The 18,409-nt window shown below is 46.6% G+C and overlaps 1 protein-coding gene across 3 annotated transcripts in view; it reads left to right on the top strand.

Annotated features, from left to right (window-relative positions):
* The first annotated feature begins 5,922 nt into the window (after positions 1-5,922).
* Positions 5,923-18,409, top strand: part of MTMR14 (myotubularin related protein 14) — a 91,121-nt gene continuing 78,634 nt past the window's right edge. For 2 of the 3 annotated variants that reach the window (XM_028719718.2, XM_028719717.2), the window contains exons 1-2: positions 5,925-6,330; positions 7,827-7,975. In XM_028719718.2, coding sequence (XP_028575551.2) covers positions 6,016-6,330; positions 7,827-7,975 — 464 coding nt within the window. In that variant the 5' untranslated portion in view covers positions 5,925-6,015. Of the gene's footprint in view, positions 6,331-7,826; positions 7,976-18,409 lie in introns of all 3 variants that reach the window. The other variant, XM_028719719.2, reaches the window with a different exon arrangement.

Here is an 18,409-nt window from a genome sequence, read left to right as displayed (position 1 = left end):
TTTATTGGCCGAGGGAGCCAGCGTACAGCTTCCGGGTCATGTGGCCAGCATGACTAAGCCGCTTCTGGCGAACCAGAGCAGCGCACGGAAACGCCGTTTACCTTCCCACCTGAGTGGTACCTATTTATCTACTTGCACGTTGATGTCCTTTAGAACTGCTAGGTTGGCAGGAGCTGGGACTGAGCAACAGGAGCTCACCCCATCACGGGGATTCGAACCTCTGACCTTCTGATCGGCAAGTACTAGGCTCTGTGGTTTAACCCACAGCGCCACCCGTGTCCCGGTATAGGAATAATAAGATTCAATTGCCCACCCGGTTGGCTTCTGTATGTGTCCTGTTGTGAGGCAGCAAAATATATTAGGCTGGCCCGTGTCAGCCATCCGTTGTTCTGAAGGGCCACTTCAAGAAAGGAGTGATGTGAGATGGGCCTCAACCTTTATCTCCTAAGCCTAACGTTTAAAAAAACACGTTGCCACAAATTTCTGCTTTTTATGGTTGGCAATTGGGGAAAGAGGAGGTATGGTCTTTCTGGAGAGCCGGATTTGGCCATGGGATGCTGTTTCTGATTCCTATTGTGCTGCCTAAGTCCTTGCTGGGAAGAATTAATGTCTGAAACTCTGGATAGTTCCTTCCAGTCAGTGCTAACAACCCTGAAGTAGATGGAACCATGGTCTGACTCAGTATAGGCCTCTTCCAACATAAAATTACAGGCCTCCATTTCAGCCTTTCGAGGGCTGTGTGTGGATATAGCCCTATTTGTTTGACATGAATTATTTTTTTCTGCGTGTGAGATCTGAATCTTCTCAGATCACAATCTGAATTATTTCAGCACACTGGGGACGTGTACACGCCATACATTTAAAGCAAAATACTTTCACCGAAGAATCCTGGGGTCTTTACTTTGTTAAAAGTGCTGGGAATTGTAGTTCTGGGAGGGGTAAACGACAGTTCCCAGCATTCTTTGGGGCTTTTGCTCTAAAAGAATGGTGTATACAGCTGTCTGCTCAGTGCTGGCCCTACCATTGGGTAGCAAACGGTTCATATTGTTTTTTCGTTATTAAATTTTATTTATACTTTTCAGATATATACATTTCACTGATTCTACAATCATATTGACATTTTAAAACTCGACTTCCTTCCCTTAAATTTATTTTTAATATCTTCTGCATATCCAAATTAACACAACTTACTCATTTATTTATCACACACGCACAACTACGTAGCTGCAGGTTATTACAATAATCCTGCCAGTGTTTTGATCTGTTTACAATTTATCTGTAAATATTCAATAAACCATTTCCATTCTTTTATAAAAAGATTGTTATCTCGATTTCTTATTCTTCTGGTAAGTTTCGCCATGTCTTCCTTTCCTAGGACTTCTTTCCATTTGGGGGGGGCAAGTAACGTTCTTGTTCAGACAGTTCATAATTCAATGTATTTTTATTTATTTTTACAGCAGTGAGGTGGGGGGGGGAGAGAGATAAGGATGAGATTTTCCTGCTTCAGGTGCCACAATAACTTGGCTGGCTTTGGATACGAGGCGCTTTGACTTACTGGGCATGTGTGTGGCATTTGCTTCTCCACCTCAGAAAATATCTTCCGCCTGCTGAAGGCTATGGAAAGGAGAAATGGGGAAGAGTTCGCAGAGACATCTTGTTATTCCTTGCAGAGTCTGAGCTCCACCTCCGTTATGAACCCGCTCGCTGGAACTGGAAGCCTGCTGAGGCATGAAAAGGCCTGGCAAAACGGCATGTCTGGTTTCCACCACCCTGCAGTACCCTCTGCTGAGCCTTGTTACTGGCTAGCACTTCAGCACGTAGCTCAGAGGGGAAACAGCTGACCCTGTCAGGTCTCTGAAAGGGAAGCTGCTCCACAATGCAATGTGACAAAAGTGGGTGGCAGCCGCTAGGATAGCCCCGAGAGCAGCGGTGGTGGCAACAGCGGCTGCAGCAGCGTTAAGTACCAGAGACCAGGAAGTGGGTTGCTTGCAAGCACTGCCCTTGCTGACTGGCCTTTCATGTATAAACCAGCACTGTATTAAAGGATGGGGAGAGCCTAGGCGAAGCTATATTCCTTCGCCATTCCCCCAGAAAAAGCAGGGTGGTCAGTTACTGCAGGTTCGCTTCCTAAGGAGAATTCAGGGAAAGTAAGAAGAGAGAGAGAGAGGCCTGCTGGATTGGGCAGTGACCCATCTAGTCCAGTGAAATATACCGTATTTTTCGCCCTATAGGACGCACTTTCCCCCCTCCAAAAATGAAGGGGAAATGTGTGTGTGTCCTATGGGGCGATTGCAGGCTTTCGCTGAAGCCTGGAGAGCGAGAGGGGTCGGTGCACACCGACCCCTCTCGCTCTCCAGGCTTCAGGAGAGCCCCAGCGCCAGCCCCACAAGGTCGGGGGACAGAGGGAGGCGGAACGCCGCCATTCTGCTGTCTCCCGAAGTGGTCTGGAGGCTGACGGCGGGGAGACCCCACCGCCAGCCCCGCAAGCTCCGGGGACAGTGGGGAGGCGCAGCGCGTCTCCCTGCTGTCCCTGGACCTGATCTGAAGGCGGGCGGCGGGGAGAAGAGCGCTTCTCCCCGCTGCCTGCCCCGCAAGCTCCGGGGACAGCTGGGAGGCGCAGCGTATCTCCCCGCTGTCCCCGGACCTGATCTCAAGGCGCTTCTCCCCGCTGCCGGCCCCACAAGCGCCTGGGGGGAAATAAATTTTTTTCCTTTATTTCCCGCCCAAAAAACTTGATGCGTCCTATGGGCTGGTGTGTCCTATGGGGCGAAAAATACGGTACTCAGAGTCGAGAGTGGATTTCATGCTCTTTATTCTGCTCATAGTGGTGAGGAGGAATGAATGTCCCCTCAAAGTATCTGCTTTATATACATTATTTACACAATGGGCCCCACATGATTGGCTAATTCTGGAATTCTCCTGTAGGCCAATCAGGTTGTGGATTCACTTCCATCTGGAGCCGGATTGGGTGGCTCCTGCAGGCCAATCATACTGCTGCATTGTTCTAGGACCAATCAGACTGCTGCATTCTGAATCCTATTGTTCTAGGACCAATCAGACTGCTGCATTCTGAATCCTATTGTTCTAGGACCAATCAGACTGCTGCATTTTGGATCCTATTCAACTCAGTACATAACATCCAGCATCTATTTCTCACAGCAGCAGCCAACTAGATGCCTATGGGAAACCTATAAGCTCAGCAGCGCTCTCACCTGCTTGCAACTGGTATTTAGAGACATATAGCCTCCGGCAGTGGAGTCTCTCCCAGCCCTACCTGAAAATGCTGCCTGCAGCTTTCTGTGTGCACAGCAGATGAACTATTGCTGAACTACGGGCCCTGCTCCTGTTATTTAGAGGCATACTGCATGAGAATGCAGATGACCATGCGCATAAACTGCAGCTCTTGATCGGACCCTGAACGGCTGGACCCCTGCATCAGTTTCTCAATTTCTGATCCTGTAAATGCAGACCACCAGAGAGCTCAATAAATCCTATTATTTGCTGCCTGCCATAGAGAGCAGGAATTGTCAAGCTTAAACAGCAGTTAGGCTATGTCCGGTTTGGCACATCACAGCACCCCCATCCGTGGTACATCCAACTTTAAAACTAGCCAAATGTGCAGGCATTCGGAGGTTCTCTCTCCATGTTGCTAAACAGTTTCAGCTGCTGATTTCTGCAGTTTGAGGTGCAATTAAAGACACAGGAACTGATCAGTTGGCAATCTTGGCACTTGATATCATGGACTCTTGTTTTTCCGTTGCCATAGAGCTATGCTGATTAAGACTTATTCCCCCCTCCCCAACACCTGTGTATTTTTAAGTTGTGGTCAGTGCGCCTAGGAGTAAAGGTAAAGAGACCCCTGACCATTAGGTCCAGTCGTGGCCGACTCTGGGGTTGCGGCACTCATCTCATTTTATTGGCCAAGGGAGCCGGCGTACAGCTTCCAGGTCATGTGGCCAGCATGACTAAGCTGCTTCTGGCGAACCAGAGCAGTGCACAGAAATGCCGTTTACTTTCCCGCCGGAGCAGTACCTATTTATCTACTTGCACTTTGACATGCTTTTGAAATGCTAGGTTGGCAGGAGCAGGGACCGAGCAACAGGAGCTCACCCCGTTGCGGGGATTCGAACCGCCGGCCTTCTGATCGGCAAGTCCTAGGCTCTGTGGTTTAACCCATAGCGCCACGCGTGTATTTGTAAGTTGTGGTCAGAGTGCCTGAGAGACCAGCATTCAAATCCCCACTCAGCCAGGAAGCCCACTGGGTGACACACACATACAACACTCACATCATGAATCTGATTAAGAACAAAGGTGGGGAACCTTTTTCAACCCACTTTACCCTCCAAGTGTAACTTAAAGTGGAGAATCACCACCAGCTTCTCCAAACATCCTTGTCCCCAAAGCGGATTTTCGCTACTGGGCAATCCAGGGAGGTCTTGTTAAGGATGGCATGCACCACGGCCTCCTTCAAGGCAGATGGTACTTCCCCTCTTCCCTGGACCCATCCAGTCAGTTCCCTACAGCCAGGCCTAAGGAACCACACTGCTTCAAGCAGCTTAGCCACATCCTCAGGTAACAAGAACTGAAACGGATCCAGCATGGATGGAACAGGGAACAGGCAGTGCTCTGCATGCCTCCATCAGACTTGCTCTAGGCATGGCAATCCAACACTATCCAAACCTGTAGCCTGGGGAGTTTGGGGAGAATCGCCAAGCATGGGTAGAGACAACCACACTCATCCACTGGGCCTGAAATCCTGGTCCTTAAGTGGAATCCTGCTCACTTGAGAAATCCACAAAGCGTTGCACGTTTCTTTCTCTCATTTTTTGCTGCAACAGACCAAGGTGTTAGCCTGTTGCATTACCTGGTGGTAAGCCAGGGCTACAACCAAATTACCTGAAATCCAATCTTCATGTTGTTGTTTTTTACGGTAATAATCAGTGCTTTTTTCTATTTAAAAAAAATGTTTAGGGGTACTCTCATTTTGACTCGAGAAAATCACCATTTTATAGTTCAAATCGGGGGGGGGGGGATACACTAAATGAGACAGAAGTACAAGGATTCAAGACATGTTTAGGGGTATGCGTCCCCCCCCCCCGAAAAAAAAGCACTGGTAATAATATACATCAGAGTGCAGAAACCGATATTCTTCTTGGCAAAGCATTACTGGGTATTAATAATATTGTTTGTTGTTGTTTAGTCGTGTCCGACTCTTCGTGACCCCATGGACCAGAGCACGCCAGGCACTCCTGTCTTCCACTGCCTCCCGCAGTTTGGTCAAACTCATGCTGGTCACTTCGAGAACACTATCCAACCATCTCGTCCTCTGTCATCCCCTTCTCCTTGTGCCCTCCATCTTTCCCAACATCAGGGTCTTTTCCAGGGAGTCTTCTCTTCTCATGAGGTGGCCAAAGTATTGGAGCCTCAGCTTCAGGATCTGTCCTTCCAGTGAGCACTCAGGGCTGATTTCCTTCAGAATGGAGAGGTTTGATCTTCTTGCCGTCCATGGGACTCTCAAGAGTCTCCTCCAGCACCATAATTCAAAGGCATCCATTCTTCGGCGATCAGCCTTCTTTATGGTCCAGCTCTCACTTCCATACATCACTCTATATTGTCAGTAGTATCAATAATAACTGATCCACTTACACGTGCACGCGAGTGGCCAGAGTTTCCACCCTGCAACCTCTTTTCGCTTTGGGCGCGCGCGCGACAGGAAACACACACAAAAAACCCCTCGCCGCTGCTGCCAAAGTTCCACGCGCAGCCATTGGCTCGCAGCCCCGCAATTCCCAGAGCCGGAGTCCGGCCCCGCCCACACAGCCCCGCCCACGGACACGCCCCCTCACATCTCCTCCTCCTTAAGCCCCGCCCTTCCGCTTCTTCCTTTTCTTCCCCTGGAAGAGGCAGAGAGGGAGGGAGGGGGTGTTTTCGCGCTCTCTTCGGGCCAATAGGGAAGGGGTATCCTTTCCGGGCGGCCGGTGGTGGTGGTGGTGTTCGCTCTCGTGTCGCGCTGTAATGACGGCATCGCTCTCCTTTCCCGGAAGCGGAAGGCGGTTGGGATGGAGAAGGCGCTGGCGCTGCAGGGGCGGCGAGTCCGGGGCTCGGGCCCGTGAGTGCGGGGCGGGGATGGCAGGAGCCCCGGGCGACCCCACCTCCTCCCTTCAGGGGCCCGGCGCCGGGGAGCGCGCTTTGGCGGAGCTGCTGCTGGAGTTCTCGAGGGCGCAGTACCGGGCCCGGGATGGAGGGGGCGGTAGCGGGGGAGGCGGAGGAGGAGGAGGCACCTCGGCAGGTGGAGGCAGCGGCAGCGGCGGGGCCGGCAGCAACGCCAAGGTGAGCCTGAGGGGTGGGCTGGGCCTGCCTCGTTCAGCCCCGCTCTGCACGGCCCTTGCCTTAAACCGACACCCCAGGTTGCTACTGATCCCTCTCCTCTGATAAGTGCATGACTGGCACAAAAAACAAAAAAAAAACACTCCCACTGGTGAACAATTTCTTAAAGCTTCGAGATGCCTTTTCATTATTATTCCCCACCGACCATCAAAGGCATAAGCAGGACGGCAGCCGGACATTCCTGTGCCGTGCCTGCAACCCAGATGCAGTTGAGAATTGTTTTGTTTTATTTGTACCCAGCCCACCACGCTGGGTTTTATAGTCTTGCCTTTCCTCCACCCAGCAGGATCAAGGCACTCGCTTACAGATAAAAATAAGAACTGCTAAAAGCATTGGGGGGAAACCACAACAAAAAGAAAGATAAAAAAATCTGAGAAGTGTTTTTGTGTTGCATTTTAATTGTCTTCCACAGAGAAAGCCGTATTAGCAGCAAAAGAGGGCATATTTATAAAGATGTGGCAATCCATTATGGTGTAAGCTTCTGTTGCGCTGCAGTCCACTCTGATACGTGAAGTGTTATCTGTAGTTGGGTCAATTTGTAATTTACTGTGAACCAATTTTGGAGCCAAGCTTTGGCTGAAAAGAGTGGATAGGTGAATCAACATCCGTTCTCTGCAGCGTAAAATCCCGGTCCATTAAAAGAGATCCCTACATGATCCCTGTTAATACTGCAAAGCTTCTCCCTTATTTTAGTGCAGTTGTTTTAAAACGAATCCTTATATGGGGATTTTCTGGGTTTCTTGTATGGTGCTTCATTGCAAAATAAGCCATGGGAAAACAGATTAGGAAAGGAAGGTGGGGTGGAGAGAAAAGGTACTGTGTTGCATGAAGTCATAACTTCCCTAACACAAGTAGACAATACTAGCATCCCTGGTTACTCCATGTCTATACTCCCAAGTGCATAATCAGATTCTGCATGGCCTTTGTGGGTTGGATGTGCTTCATTGGTGCACCTTGTCCTCGCTTATAGAGTAACCTAATGCTCACGTGGTGAACATTGTGAGTCATGTGTTTCCTCTGTCCAAAGGTTGCCAGATAACCAGAATTCTAATGATAAGCATTTCAAATGCTGCAAGTCCATTGGGATAGATGCCAGCTATACAGAGGGTCTCATTACTGGATTTTTGAGGCAGCAAAGTTTTCCTTAAGATCAAATGTTTTGCTCCATACTTGCATTTATTTAACTCACATATACAGTGTTTGTACAATGTACCAGGCCTTTGGTTTGGATCACAGTACAGGCAACTCCCCACTTGTGCGCAATCAGCACATGTGTGGCTGCTGACATGCGTGCTGTTAGTGGGTGGGGCAGGGGCAGAACGGACTGGAAGGGACTTAGACTTGCCTTGCTGATGTGCACGGTGGCCGAGAAGGTTACCCCCATGTATAAATAACAATAATTCTGTAATAACTTTTGGTTTGTTCTTTGACTTGACTAGATAGAGCGCATTGAGAAATGCTGTCTTGAGTTGTTCGGCAAGGACTACTGCTTCAGCGTGATCCACAATGGGAATGGTGAAATCTGCAGCCATTACCCCCGCCTGATTGTCTTCTTGGAGTATGAGAGTACAGATCAAGAGAGGCACACGTAAGTCGTGACTGCTTTTGGAAGGACTGTGTCTTACCCAAATTAACCTGAGCACGTTTGTGGCCTGCAAAGTGCGTCACTGTTTTTTGGGGAGATGTACTACAGTACTAGCAAGTTACTAATCAGTCTTTTTGTTCCATTTGGCTCTAAAATTGGCTGTTCACATAAATGTGCACAAGCCCTGGTGTTTTTTCTTATGAATGAGAGGCTACTGTGGTGTGCGAGTTAAGTAGCAACCAGTGAATATAAAAACCCCTGCTGGATTAGACCCATCTAGTTTGACATCCTGTTATTATAGTGGCTAACCAGATGCTTGTGGAAAGCCTGCAAGGCAGGACCTGATTATAACAACACTCTCCCCTCTTGTGGTTTCCAGAAAATGGTACTGCCTCCGACAGGGGAGGTAGAACACAGCCATCAGAGTTAGTAGCCATTGATAGCCTTATCCTCTGTGAATTTGTCTAATCCTCTATTAAACTTCCATGCTGGTGCAACAAGATGGCCTAGATTGGTGGTGTTGCCATCACAAGTGACATTGGGGCTGGCTGAGGATTCAGCAGATCCTACAGTGGGCCCTTCTGATGTTGTTTCAGGGGTTTCCGCAGATGGGAATGCCACTGTAGGTAACTTCCATCTACCTGCTGTTCAGGCAGTGCATTGAGGTGCCCCTTGCCAGTGGGATTCCTGTACCCCCGCAGCGCTGGGCAGAGGGACACATCTGCACTATTCAAACCCTCTCCAGCACAGTGCATCAGTGGCTTGAATTGTTCGGCCTCTTAGACACATGTTGCATGTCAGGGGGTCCATGCAGTGATAGCCGAGTAGAAATTCAAGCATATGACAGATCTGCACAGTTGGAGAAGGGTGGGGTGGACTTCCTGTTTCGTTTTCACTTTTTCCACTTCTGTTCTTTGAAACACTTTAGAGCTTCTTCATACAGAACTCAATTCCCATGCAGAACTTGAATCTGTATGCAGATTTTGTCGTGTTGCATGTTCCTTGATAAATTGACAGCGATTTTTTTATAATGGCGAGCTCTGTAAGCTTGTTTATAATCCTTTGCTTGCAGTGAGGCCTAACTGCACTTGTTGTTGTTGTTATTGTTGTTTAGTCGTGTCCGACTCTTCGTGACCCCATGGACCAGAGCACGCCAGGCACTCCTGTCTTCCACTGCCTCCCGCAGTTTGGTCAGACTCATGCTGGTAGCTTCCAGAACACTATCCAACCATCTCATCCTCTGTTGTCCCCTTCTCCTTGTGCCCTCCATCTTTCCCAACATCAGGGTCTTTTCCAGGGAGTCTTCTCTTCTCATGAGGTGGCCAAAGTATTGGAGCCTCAGCTTCAGGATCTGTCCTTCCAGTGAGCACCCAGGGCTGGTTTCCTTCAGAATGGATAGGTTTGATCTTCTTGCAGTCCATGGGACTCTCAAGAGTCTCCTCCAGCACCATAATTCAAAAGCATCAATTCTTTGGCGATCAGCCTTCTATATGGTCCAGCTCTCACTTCCATATGTCACTACTGAGAAAACCATAGCTTTAACTATGTGGACCTTTGTCGGCAAGGTGATGCCTCTGCTTTTTTAACTGTGCTTACCTTCTAACAACCCTCAGTGTAGCCATAACCATGAGGCAGGTTGCTGATATTTCCAAGGTATGTTGATATCACTAGATGTCACAGACCACCTCTCCCCAGATAAACCAACCCGGACTTTGCAATCATCATCCCAGGCCCTTCTCTTTGTGTGCCTCTTCTATGTGAGGTCCAGAGAGTGGCAACTTGGGAACAGGCCTTTTCAGCAGTGGCTCCCCGTCTGTGGAATGCTCACCCCAGGGAGGTTCACATGGCGCCTTCATTATACACTTTTAGGCACTAGGCGAAAACGTTCCCCTTTAACCATGCCTTTGGCTGACTGATATCCAATGTTCTTTTAAAATGGGTGGGTAGGAGTTATTGTTTTGTTTTGTTATTTGTCTTGTTTAGTTTTTGGTCTGTTATTATGTACTTGGTGGTTTTATTCTGTATTTTAAAGTATCTTTATTCTGTGAACCTCCCTGAGATCTTTGGATGAAGGACGGTATACAAATTCAGTAAACAACAACAACAACAACAACAACAACAAGGTATCCAGGAGATATTCACTTGTTCCTCCATAGGGAGTTCATCCCCATCCAGAAGCCCTGCCCTGAAGTGTCAAACGCCATCAATATAGGTGGACTTCTCTTTTTCCATCTTCAATGGCTTAGCAAGCTGCAATTAGTAAAGTTATTGCCGCTTGCAAATTTGACTCATGCACAGCAGTGCTTAGCTGTGCTGCTTCTTAATGTGCCCACCAGCTGCAGGGTGTACCCATGTGATGTTTGCATGTTTTTCATGCCTGAGTATCTTTCGTTGCCCTTTTGGTTCCTCTTAAGTTTTTTCACTTCAGCTTTCTTGCGGCTTGGAAAACCAAAACGATGACTTGGATGTAAGCTGTACCGTTTGATCATACTGTCTAGATCATAAGGTAGAAAGCGGCTTCTGACCCTGAAGATGGAATCTGAGGATTTTGCGAAAGCAGTTGGAAAATTCCAAGTTTCGTTTCAGTCCCCTCATATCCGTAGTGAGAACTCAGAAAGATGTGGCGAGTTGCAAAATTCAGTGAGTTGGAAAGGAGGTCTGTCTTGTCCAGGAGTTGACAAAAGTATTGGTTCTTGGACTGAATCAATGCACCATCTTGTCCCTTCAGCTACCAAACCTTTGCCTGCTCTTTCTGAGGTTGCACTGAGAGAGGAGAGGTGGAGACTGCAGCAGCGTCAGTTGAATGGCGCTTCGTTTTTATTCAAACTTCCCATTGGAGATTTACCGTATTTTTTGCTCTATAAGACTCACTTTTTCCCTCCTAAAAAGTAAGGGGAAATGTCTGTGCGTCTTATGGAGTGAATGCAGGCTGCGCAGCTATCCCAGAAGCCAGAACAGCAAGAGGGATTGCTGCTTTCACTGCGCAGCGATCCCTCTTGCTGTTCTGGCTTCTAAGATTCAGAATATTTTTTTCTTGTTTTTCGGCAGTGGAATTTGCTGCCAAGGAGTGTGGTGGAGTCTCCTTCTTTGGAGGTCTTTAAGCAGAGGCTTGACAACCATATGTCAGGAGTGCTCTGATGGTGTTTCCTGCTTGGCAGGGGGTTGGACTCGATAGCCCTTGTGGTCTATTCCAACTCTATGATTCTATGTTTCCCAGCATTGCTTATTTGCCCTTGTCTGTTTGACAGCTAAGGGCGCAGAGCTTACTAACGGTGAAGTGGCTTTTCCAAAAAATTATTGTTGGAAGATCTTCCTATGCATTAGATACTTCTTCTCTATATATGCTAGAGTTGTGCTTGAGAATCTCTAGCCCTCGGGCCCAATTAGTCCTGCCAGACATCCGAGGCTGGCCCTCCAAGCCATTTTTGGCAGGCCAAGCTCCATAGGGAATATGGCAAAATGCTGTTGATATGATCTTCAGACATTAGCATTTTCACCCACAGCACTGAGTTCTTGACACGTTTCCAGGGCTTAGATCAGTGCAACCGTGGAGCTCTTTGTTGCCTGATACCTCTCGGGGCCATTCTTGCACTTGGTGGTTGCTTGTTTTCTGTATAGTGCAGTATCTGCCCTCTTTGGTTTTTTTTTTTTTAATTTTTATTAAAGGTTTTAACAATACCATACCAAACATATAAAACACCATCACCAACTTAGATAAAGAAAGAAAAGAGAAAAGAAAAGAAAAAACAGAATACTAACCACACACAAACCAGATACAATACAACATTATTACTTTTCATTGAACCAATCTTCCATAAACCTTCCTTTTGGACTTCCTCACATCTCCCTTTCCTGCGTTCCCGTTTATAAAATTTATATTCAGTAGTACTTCACCTTCTTTCAAATCTTGTTATATACTTTCCAAAAAAATTTATCTCCAAATTTTGAACTTTGTTTTCAAATACTTAGATATTTGAGTTTCATCTGCTAATTCATAATTTCAACCTTATTCTTAAAGTTAGCTTATTTTCATATATCTTTCCGCTTAGTTTACTAATGCCAAATTGTTTTCTATCCTGCATCCTCTTAACATTCATACAATTTACAATATTTTTGCAAATAGTCTTTAAACTTTTTCCAGTCCTCTTCCACTGTCTCTTCTCCCAGGTCTCGGATTCTGCCAGTCATTTCAGCCAATTCCATATAGTCTATCAGTTGCATCTGCCATTCTTCCAGGGTGGGTAGATCTTGGGTCTTCCAATGCTTTGCACTGAGTATTCTTGCTGCTGTTGTCGCATACATAAAGAAAGTTCTATCCTTCTTTGCCACCATTTGGCCGACAATGCCCAAAAGGAAGGCCTCTGGTTTCTTAGGAAAGGTATATTTAAATACCCTTTTTAGTTCGTTATAGATCATTTCCCAGAAGGCCTTAACCCTTGGGCACGTCCACCAGAGGTGAAAGAATGTCCCTTCAGTCTCTTTACATTTCCAACACTTGTTATCAGGCAAATGGTATATTTTTGCAAGCTTGACTGGGGTCATGTACCATCGGTATATCATTTTCATAATATTTTCTTTCAAGGCATTACATGCCGTAAATTTCACACCGGTGGTCCACAAACGTTCCCAGTCAGCAAACATAATGTTATACCCAATGTCCTGTGCCCATTTTATCATAGCTGATTTGACCGTTTCATCTTGTGTGTTCCATTTTAACAGCAGATTATACATTTTTGAAAGTACCTTGGTTTTCGGTTCTAACAGTTCTGTTTCTAATTTCGATTTTTCCACCTGGAAACCTATTCTTTTGTCCAAATTAAAAACCTCCCTAATCTGAGCATAATGTAGCCAGTCTCGCACTTTATCTTTTAGCTTCTCAAAACTCTGCATTCTCCAAGTATCTCCATCTTTTTCTAATATTTCCCAATATTTCGGCCATTTGGCCTCCATATTGAGTCTTTTCTGAGCCTTAGCCTCCATTGGTGACAACCACCTTGGGGTTTTGTTTTCCAAAAGATCTTTGTATTTTATCCTCTTTGGTTTTAGTCTTGGAGCCCTTTCCCCCCATTTTGCAGTCATAAAACATTGAGGCCTTTTACGCGAGAGGAGCCTGGTGATGATGGTAGGCCACTGGGCACCACACCTCCCACTTCTTGCGCCTCCGGTCTAATTAGGTGTCCAGGGTCAGTCTTTCCTTCACACAAAGCCCACCTCTTCCTCCTAGTATGCAACACGCAACTTTAGAACAAAAAGTGGCTGATGGAAATTACCAGGGTGGTGACTGACCTCAGCTGGAAGGATATGTGCAAGATTCTGTACTGCGTAGGGAACCAACCACGCTGCCTTCTCCTGTTGGAATGAACAAGCTTTCAACCTACAGAAACATTACTTATGTGGTGCAATAGGAAAATAACTAAGTATGAGCTGCACAATGTAAGGGTGGTGTGGGGTTGTGTGCTCCCCCCCATGTGTATACTCATTTCCTCCTGAAGGGTGCATCATTCTGAATCTGTTCAATTCCGTCTTTGAGACTGGAAAAGGATTTCCCTTCCAAGTTCATGAACGCCCATGAAGAGGGATTTGCCTCCCTGCTATGGCTCACTTGAAACGTTTGGTATCATTTGCTATAAACTCAGGATCTACGAAGCGCCTCCTGGGTGCTTGTGGGCTACTGAGACAGCATGCACAGTTTGATCTGTGCAGAGATAATTCCGTGGAAGTCAGCCCTGTTTGGAATGATTTTGGTCCTTCCGCAACTTTTTAAGCAACCACTTTGCAATAGGTAGGCTCCCCAGTCGCAAAAGTACGTTACCTTCCTGGTGTGCCGACTTCAAGTCATCTCATTTGCTGCCCACAACCAGGATGAGTAAACTTCTGCTTTTCTTCTGAGTGTTGACAAGCTGACAGCTGGCACTGGAAAACATGAGCAGACCTCTGGCTTTACTCCTGAGGAACTGCACCCATGCCTTCCTTGAACCCAGAGGCATCCAAGATGTGTGAAAGAAAAAGTCAGTTGCCCACTCCTAAGGTTGTTTTTTTAATACACACTTTTATTAGTTTTTACATATATTTTCCAAACATATATTTGCCCACTCCTAAGTTGATAACTTCAGTGTCCTGTGTTTCTGTGTTAATATATTGAAAGTTGTTTTCAGCTTATTTTTATGTTTTGAAAAGTGCCCAGTAAGTGCAGTTAGCAATTGTAATGGTGACATGCTTGCTTACTTCACCAAACCTTTATTAGGCATTACAAATATAAAAAGGTAAAGGGACTCCTGACCATTAGGTCCAGTCGTGGCCGACTCTGGGGTTGCAGCGCTCATCTCACTTTATTGGCCGAGGGAGCCGGCGTACAGCTTCCTGGTCATGTGGCTAGCATGACTAAGCCTCTTCTGGCGAACCAGAGCAGCGCACGGAAACACCATTTTTACCTTCCTGCCAGAGAGGTACCTATTTAGCTACTTGCACTTTGATGTGCTTTCGAACTCCTAGGTTGGCAGGAGCAGGGACCGAGCAACGGGAGCTCACTCCGTCGCAGGGATTCGAACCGCCGACCTTCTGATCGGCAAGTCCTTGGCTCTGTGGTTTAACCCACAGCGCCACCCGCGCCCCCCATTACAAATATAGGCCATCATAAAACATCCATATATATAATTTTAAAAATATATACAAATAAACAGCCATCTAAAATATGTAATAATGATGATTTTCATTGGACTTTCTTCCTGTTAAATAGAGCCATTCACCACTCTGAGAGGTACTATTGATAAAAAACTCAGCCAGCCTTGCAGTTACCTCCGGGTTAATGTCAGACAGATATAATCTGATATTTTCATTGTGCCTTGATGTTAGACTACTCAAAAAAGGGGATAACATGTTTGCGTAGCTGGTTGTACAATGGAGAGTAGAAGCGAATATGTTCTACTGTGTCTGGCACATTCAAAAAACATTTGCAATGTCTATCGTTTCTGGGGATGTTTAAATATCTGCCCTTGACAAAAGCTGAGGGGGAAGCGTTCAGTCGGGCTAACATAAAGGCCCTGCGTTGGATTGGAATTATTAATTTTGAAAAATAAGCAACCCTGTTACCTGTTGTATTTAAACCATAAAACTTGGGGGAGCAAATTTTATTTACAGCTGACTCAATGTTTTGTTTTTCAATGTCCCTTAATCTGATTGGAATATGATGATGACGGCGACGACGATAATAATTTATTATTTATACCCCGCCCATCTGGCTGGGTTTCCTCAGCCACTCTGGGCCGCTTTCAACAGAATATTAAAATACAGTAGTCTATTACACATTACAAGCTTCCCTAAACAGGGCTGCCTTCAGGTGTCTTCTAAAAGTCTGGTAGTTGTTTTTCTCTTTGACATCTGGTGGGAGGGCATTCCACTACCGAGAAGGCCCTCTGCCTGGTTCCCTGTAACTTCTCGCAGCGAGGGAACCACCAGAAGGCCCTCGGCGCTGGACCTCAGTGTCCGGGCAGAACGATGGGGGTGGAGACGCTCCTTCAGGTATACTGGACCGAGGCCGTTTATATTGCTCACTTGAATTATACAAGTGTTCCAAGTCAATACCAATAGATCTGATTTTGCTATGTAAGAGTTGGAACCATCTGGATTTATAAGAGTCCTTAAGAAAGTCAGAAAGCAGACTTGAAGGCTGGCAACGGAAGTGGCAACACAACCAGTATTTTATAGTGCTTGCCCTCACCCAGAATTCCATCGTGTGTATACCTAGTTCTGCACACATAATTTCATACTTGATTGAACTTGGGAGCCCCAGGATACATCTCAAGAAACTTGAGTGTATCTTATTTAAATCACTGTTATATGCTTGTATTCATATTGGGATCCCAAAAAGTAGCTGGGACGACAGTTTCGCTTGAAAAAAATTGAATAGCAGCTGGTATAAATCGGTTACCTTTCTGAAAATAAAAGTGAACTGCTACTGAGTAGGTACACTTGGCCTGCTTTATAGATGTTTTGACCATCTGAGTTGCTCTGGAGTAAAATTCCAAGATATTTGTACAACTTTACTTGCTGGATTTCTTTCCCTCTTATTTTCCATTTCTCTAGTTTCCCATCATTTATTATTTGTCTTCACATCATTTATTGAGAGCTTATTGGTTTCACAATAGGAAATCCGGGAGAGTAAAAGGACCTCTCCTCATCAGTGCAGACCTCTCCTCATCAGTGATAATAAGGCCACATCATCCGCATGCCGAAACAGTGGGACCGGGTTTTGATTGATGGGGCGGGGGCACATGAATCTATTTTTTGAATGTGCTCTGGAAGGCCTGATAAAAATGAATTAACAAGAAAAGGGGCGAGAATATACCCTTGTTTCTGACATGCATAAATCTGACCAGTTATAGTTAACCGCTCCGTGTACTGAAGACAGGAGGACCAGCGGAATATGGAATAGGTTGCACAGCAAATCAAAACTACAGGGGTACCTCGGGTTGCAGATGCTCCAGGTTACAGACGCTTCGGGTTACAGACTCCGCTAACCCAGAAATAGTACCTCGGGTTAAGAACTTTGCTTCAGGATGAGAACAGAAATCGTGTGGTGGCAGCGGGAGGCCCCATTAGCTAAAGCGGTACCTCAGATTAAGAACAGTTTCAGGTTAAGAACGGACCTCCGGAACAAATTAAGTTCTTAACCCGAGGTACCACTGTACAGCTGCCACTTCTAATTTACACTTGATTCCGGGTTTTAAATACATAGTGTGTGCCTGCCCCCCTGCTGTGTTTACAGCAACCCTGTGAGACGGGTAAGGATGAAGGCGTTTGTGAATGACCTGTGGTCACTCAGAGGGCATTTGAAGCTGCATCTCCTTGGCCTTTAGCGTCGCATCCTAGCCACTGTGCCATACTGGCTGCTGCTCATCCTTCCATTTTCCTGTGAGCAGCTCTTAAGAGTTTATGTCAAACCCTGCCCAGTTCCTCTTCCGACGCCAGTGAGGGATTACTAGCTCTGTTCAGATACTTTGCGCATGCCAGCAAGCTGTTCACCAACAAATACTTGCAAGGTTCTCTGCAAGCAGAACATGAGTGCTCGTTTTGTGGTGGGGGAGGCAGAAGGCTCCTTTAAAAGAGAGCCAGTGTGGTGTAGTGGTTAAGAGCGGTAGTCTCGTAATCTGGTGAACCGGGTTCGATTCCCCGCTCCTCCACATGCAGCTGCTGGGTGACCTTGGGCCAGTCACACTTCTCTGAAGTCTCTCAGCCTCACTCACCTCACAGAGTGTTCGTTGTGGGGGAGGAAGGGAAAGGAGAATGTTAGCCGCTTGGAGACTCCTTAAAGGGAGTGAAAGGCGGGATATCAAATCTAAAACTCTTCTTCTCTCTCTTCTAAAAGCACTCCCTTCTTCCCCATCCAAAATACCTGAGAACTGATTCAGCCCTTCATTCCGTGACCAGATCATACAAGTCCTTTCCCTCCTTGCTTGGGAAATTCTGCTGCTGCAATCCAGACTCCACTTCATTTGCAGATTACTTAGCTGGCAGAAGAACTGAATCATCCCAGCTGCTAGTGGGCTGGGCGGTGTGTGTGTGTGTGTGTGTGTGTGTGTGTGTGTGAGTGAGAGAGAGAGAGAGAGAGAGAGAGAGAATGAATCTATTGCTGATAAATATCTTGGAGGGACCAAACAGCTCATGTAGAGCCAGATATGTAGTGCAGAGACTCATGAAACGGCAGAGCAAATGAACTGCAATTCCATTGGCAACTGCTATTTTTTTTTAAGAGTTCCTGTTTTAAATGAGGAAGGGCTGAGGGGACAAGGAATAACAACCCTGCCCAATGATGCATTCTTGCCCATATTAGAATTAGCTCCTTTCCTCAAAACCTACCTTCCTCCTTCCCAGAAAGCAAAAGCAGACATGGCCAGGGCGATTGCTTGGAAAACAGAGGAAGGATAGGATCATAGGAAGCTGCCTTTGTGCCAGTACTTCAGAGCTTTGCGGCTACTTAGTGGGCCCTTGCCATTCTTCACTTCATAAGTAACAGGAAGCTGCCCTGGACAGAGTCAGGCCATTGATCCATTTCGCTCAGCATTGTCTACACCAGAGGTTGCCAAATAACTAAATACAGTAGTACCTCTGGTTACATACTTAATTCATTCCGGAGATCCATTCTTAACCTGAAACTGTTCTTAACCTGAGGTACCACTTTAGCTAATGGGGCCTCCCGCTGCCGCCGTGCGATTTCAAATCCACTCTGATTTTGAGCATTCCACTGTTCCTTTGCACATACATGCCCCCTTTGTTCAGGGAATCAGCCACCATTGCCCTCTTTGCCCGTCCAACTGAATGGGGCAGGGCGGTGGTGGTTCTGTGAACCCCCCTAGAGGAGTTACTGCTTTGCCCCTTACCCCTTAATGGCAGGGGGTGGTGCTGCGGCAGCAGCAGCTACGTGACTAGCTAAAGCAGACT

The sequence above is a fragment of the Podarcis muralis genome, chromosome 2, assembly GCF_964188315.1.
Source record: "Podarcis muralis chromosome 2, rPodMur119.hap1.1, whole genome shotgun sequence".
Taxonomy (NCBI): Eukaryota; Metazoa; Chordata; class Lepidosauria; order Squamata; family Lacertidae; genus Podarcis; species Podarcis muralis.
Note: the sequence above shows the minus strand (reverse complement) of the source record. Positions and strands in the feature narration are given on the sequence as shown.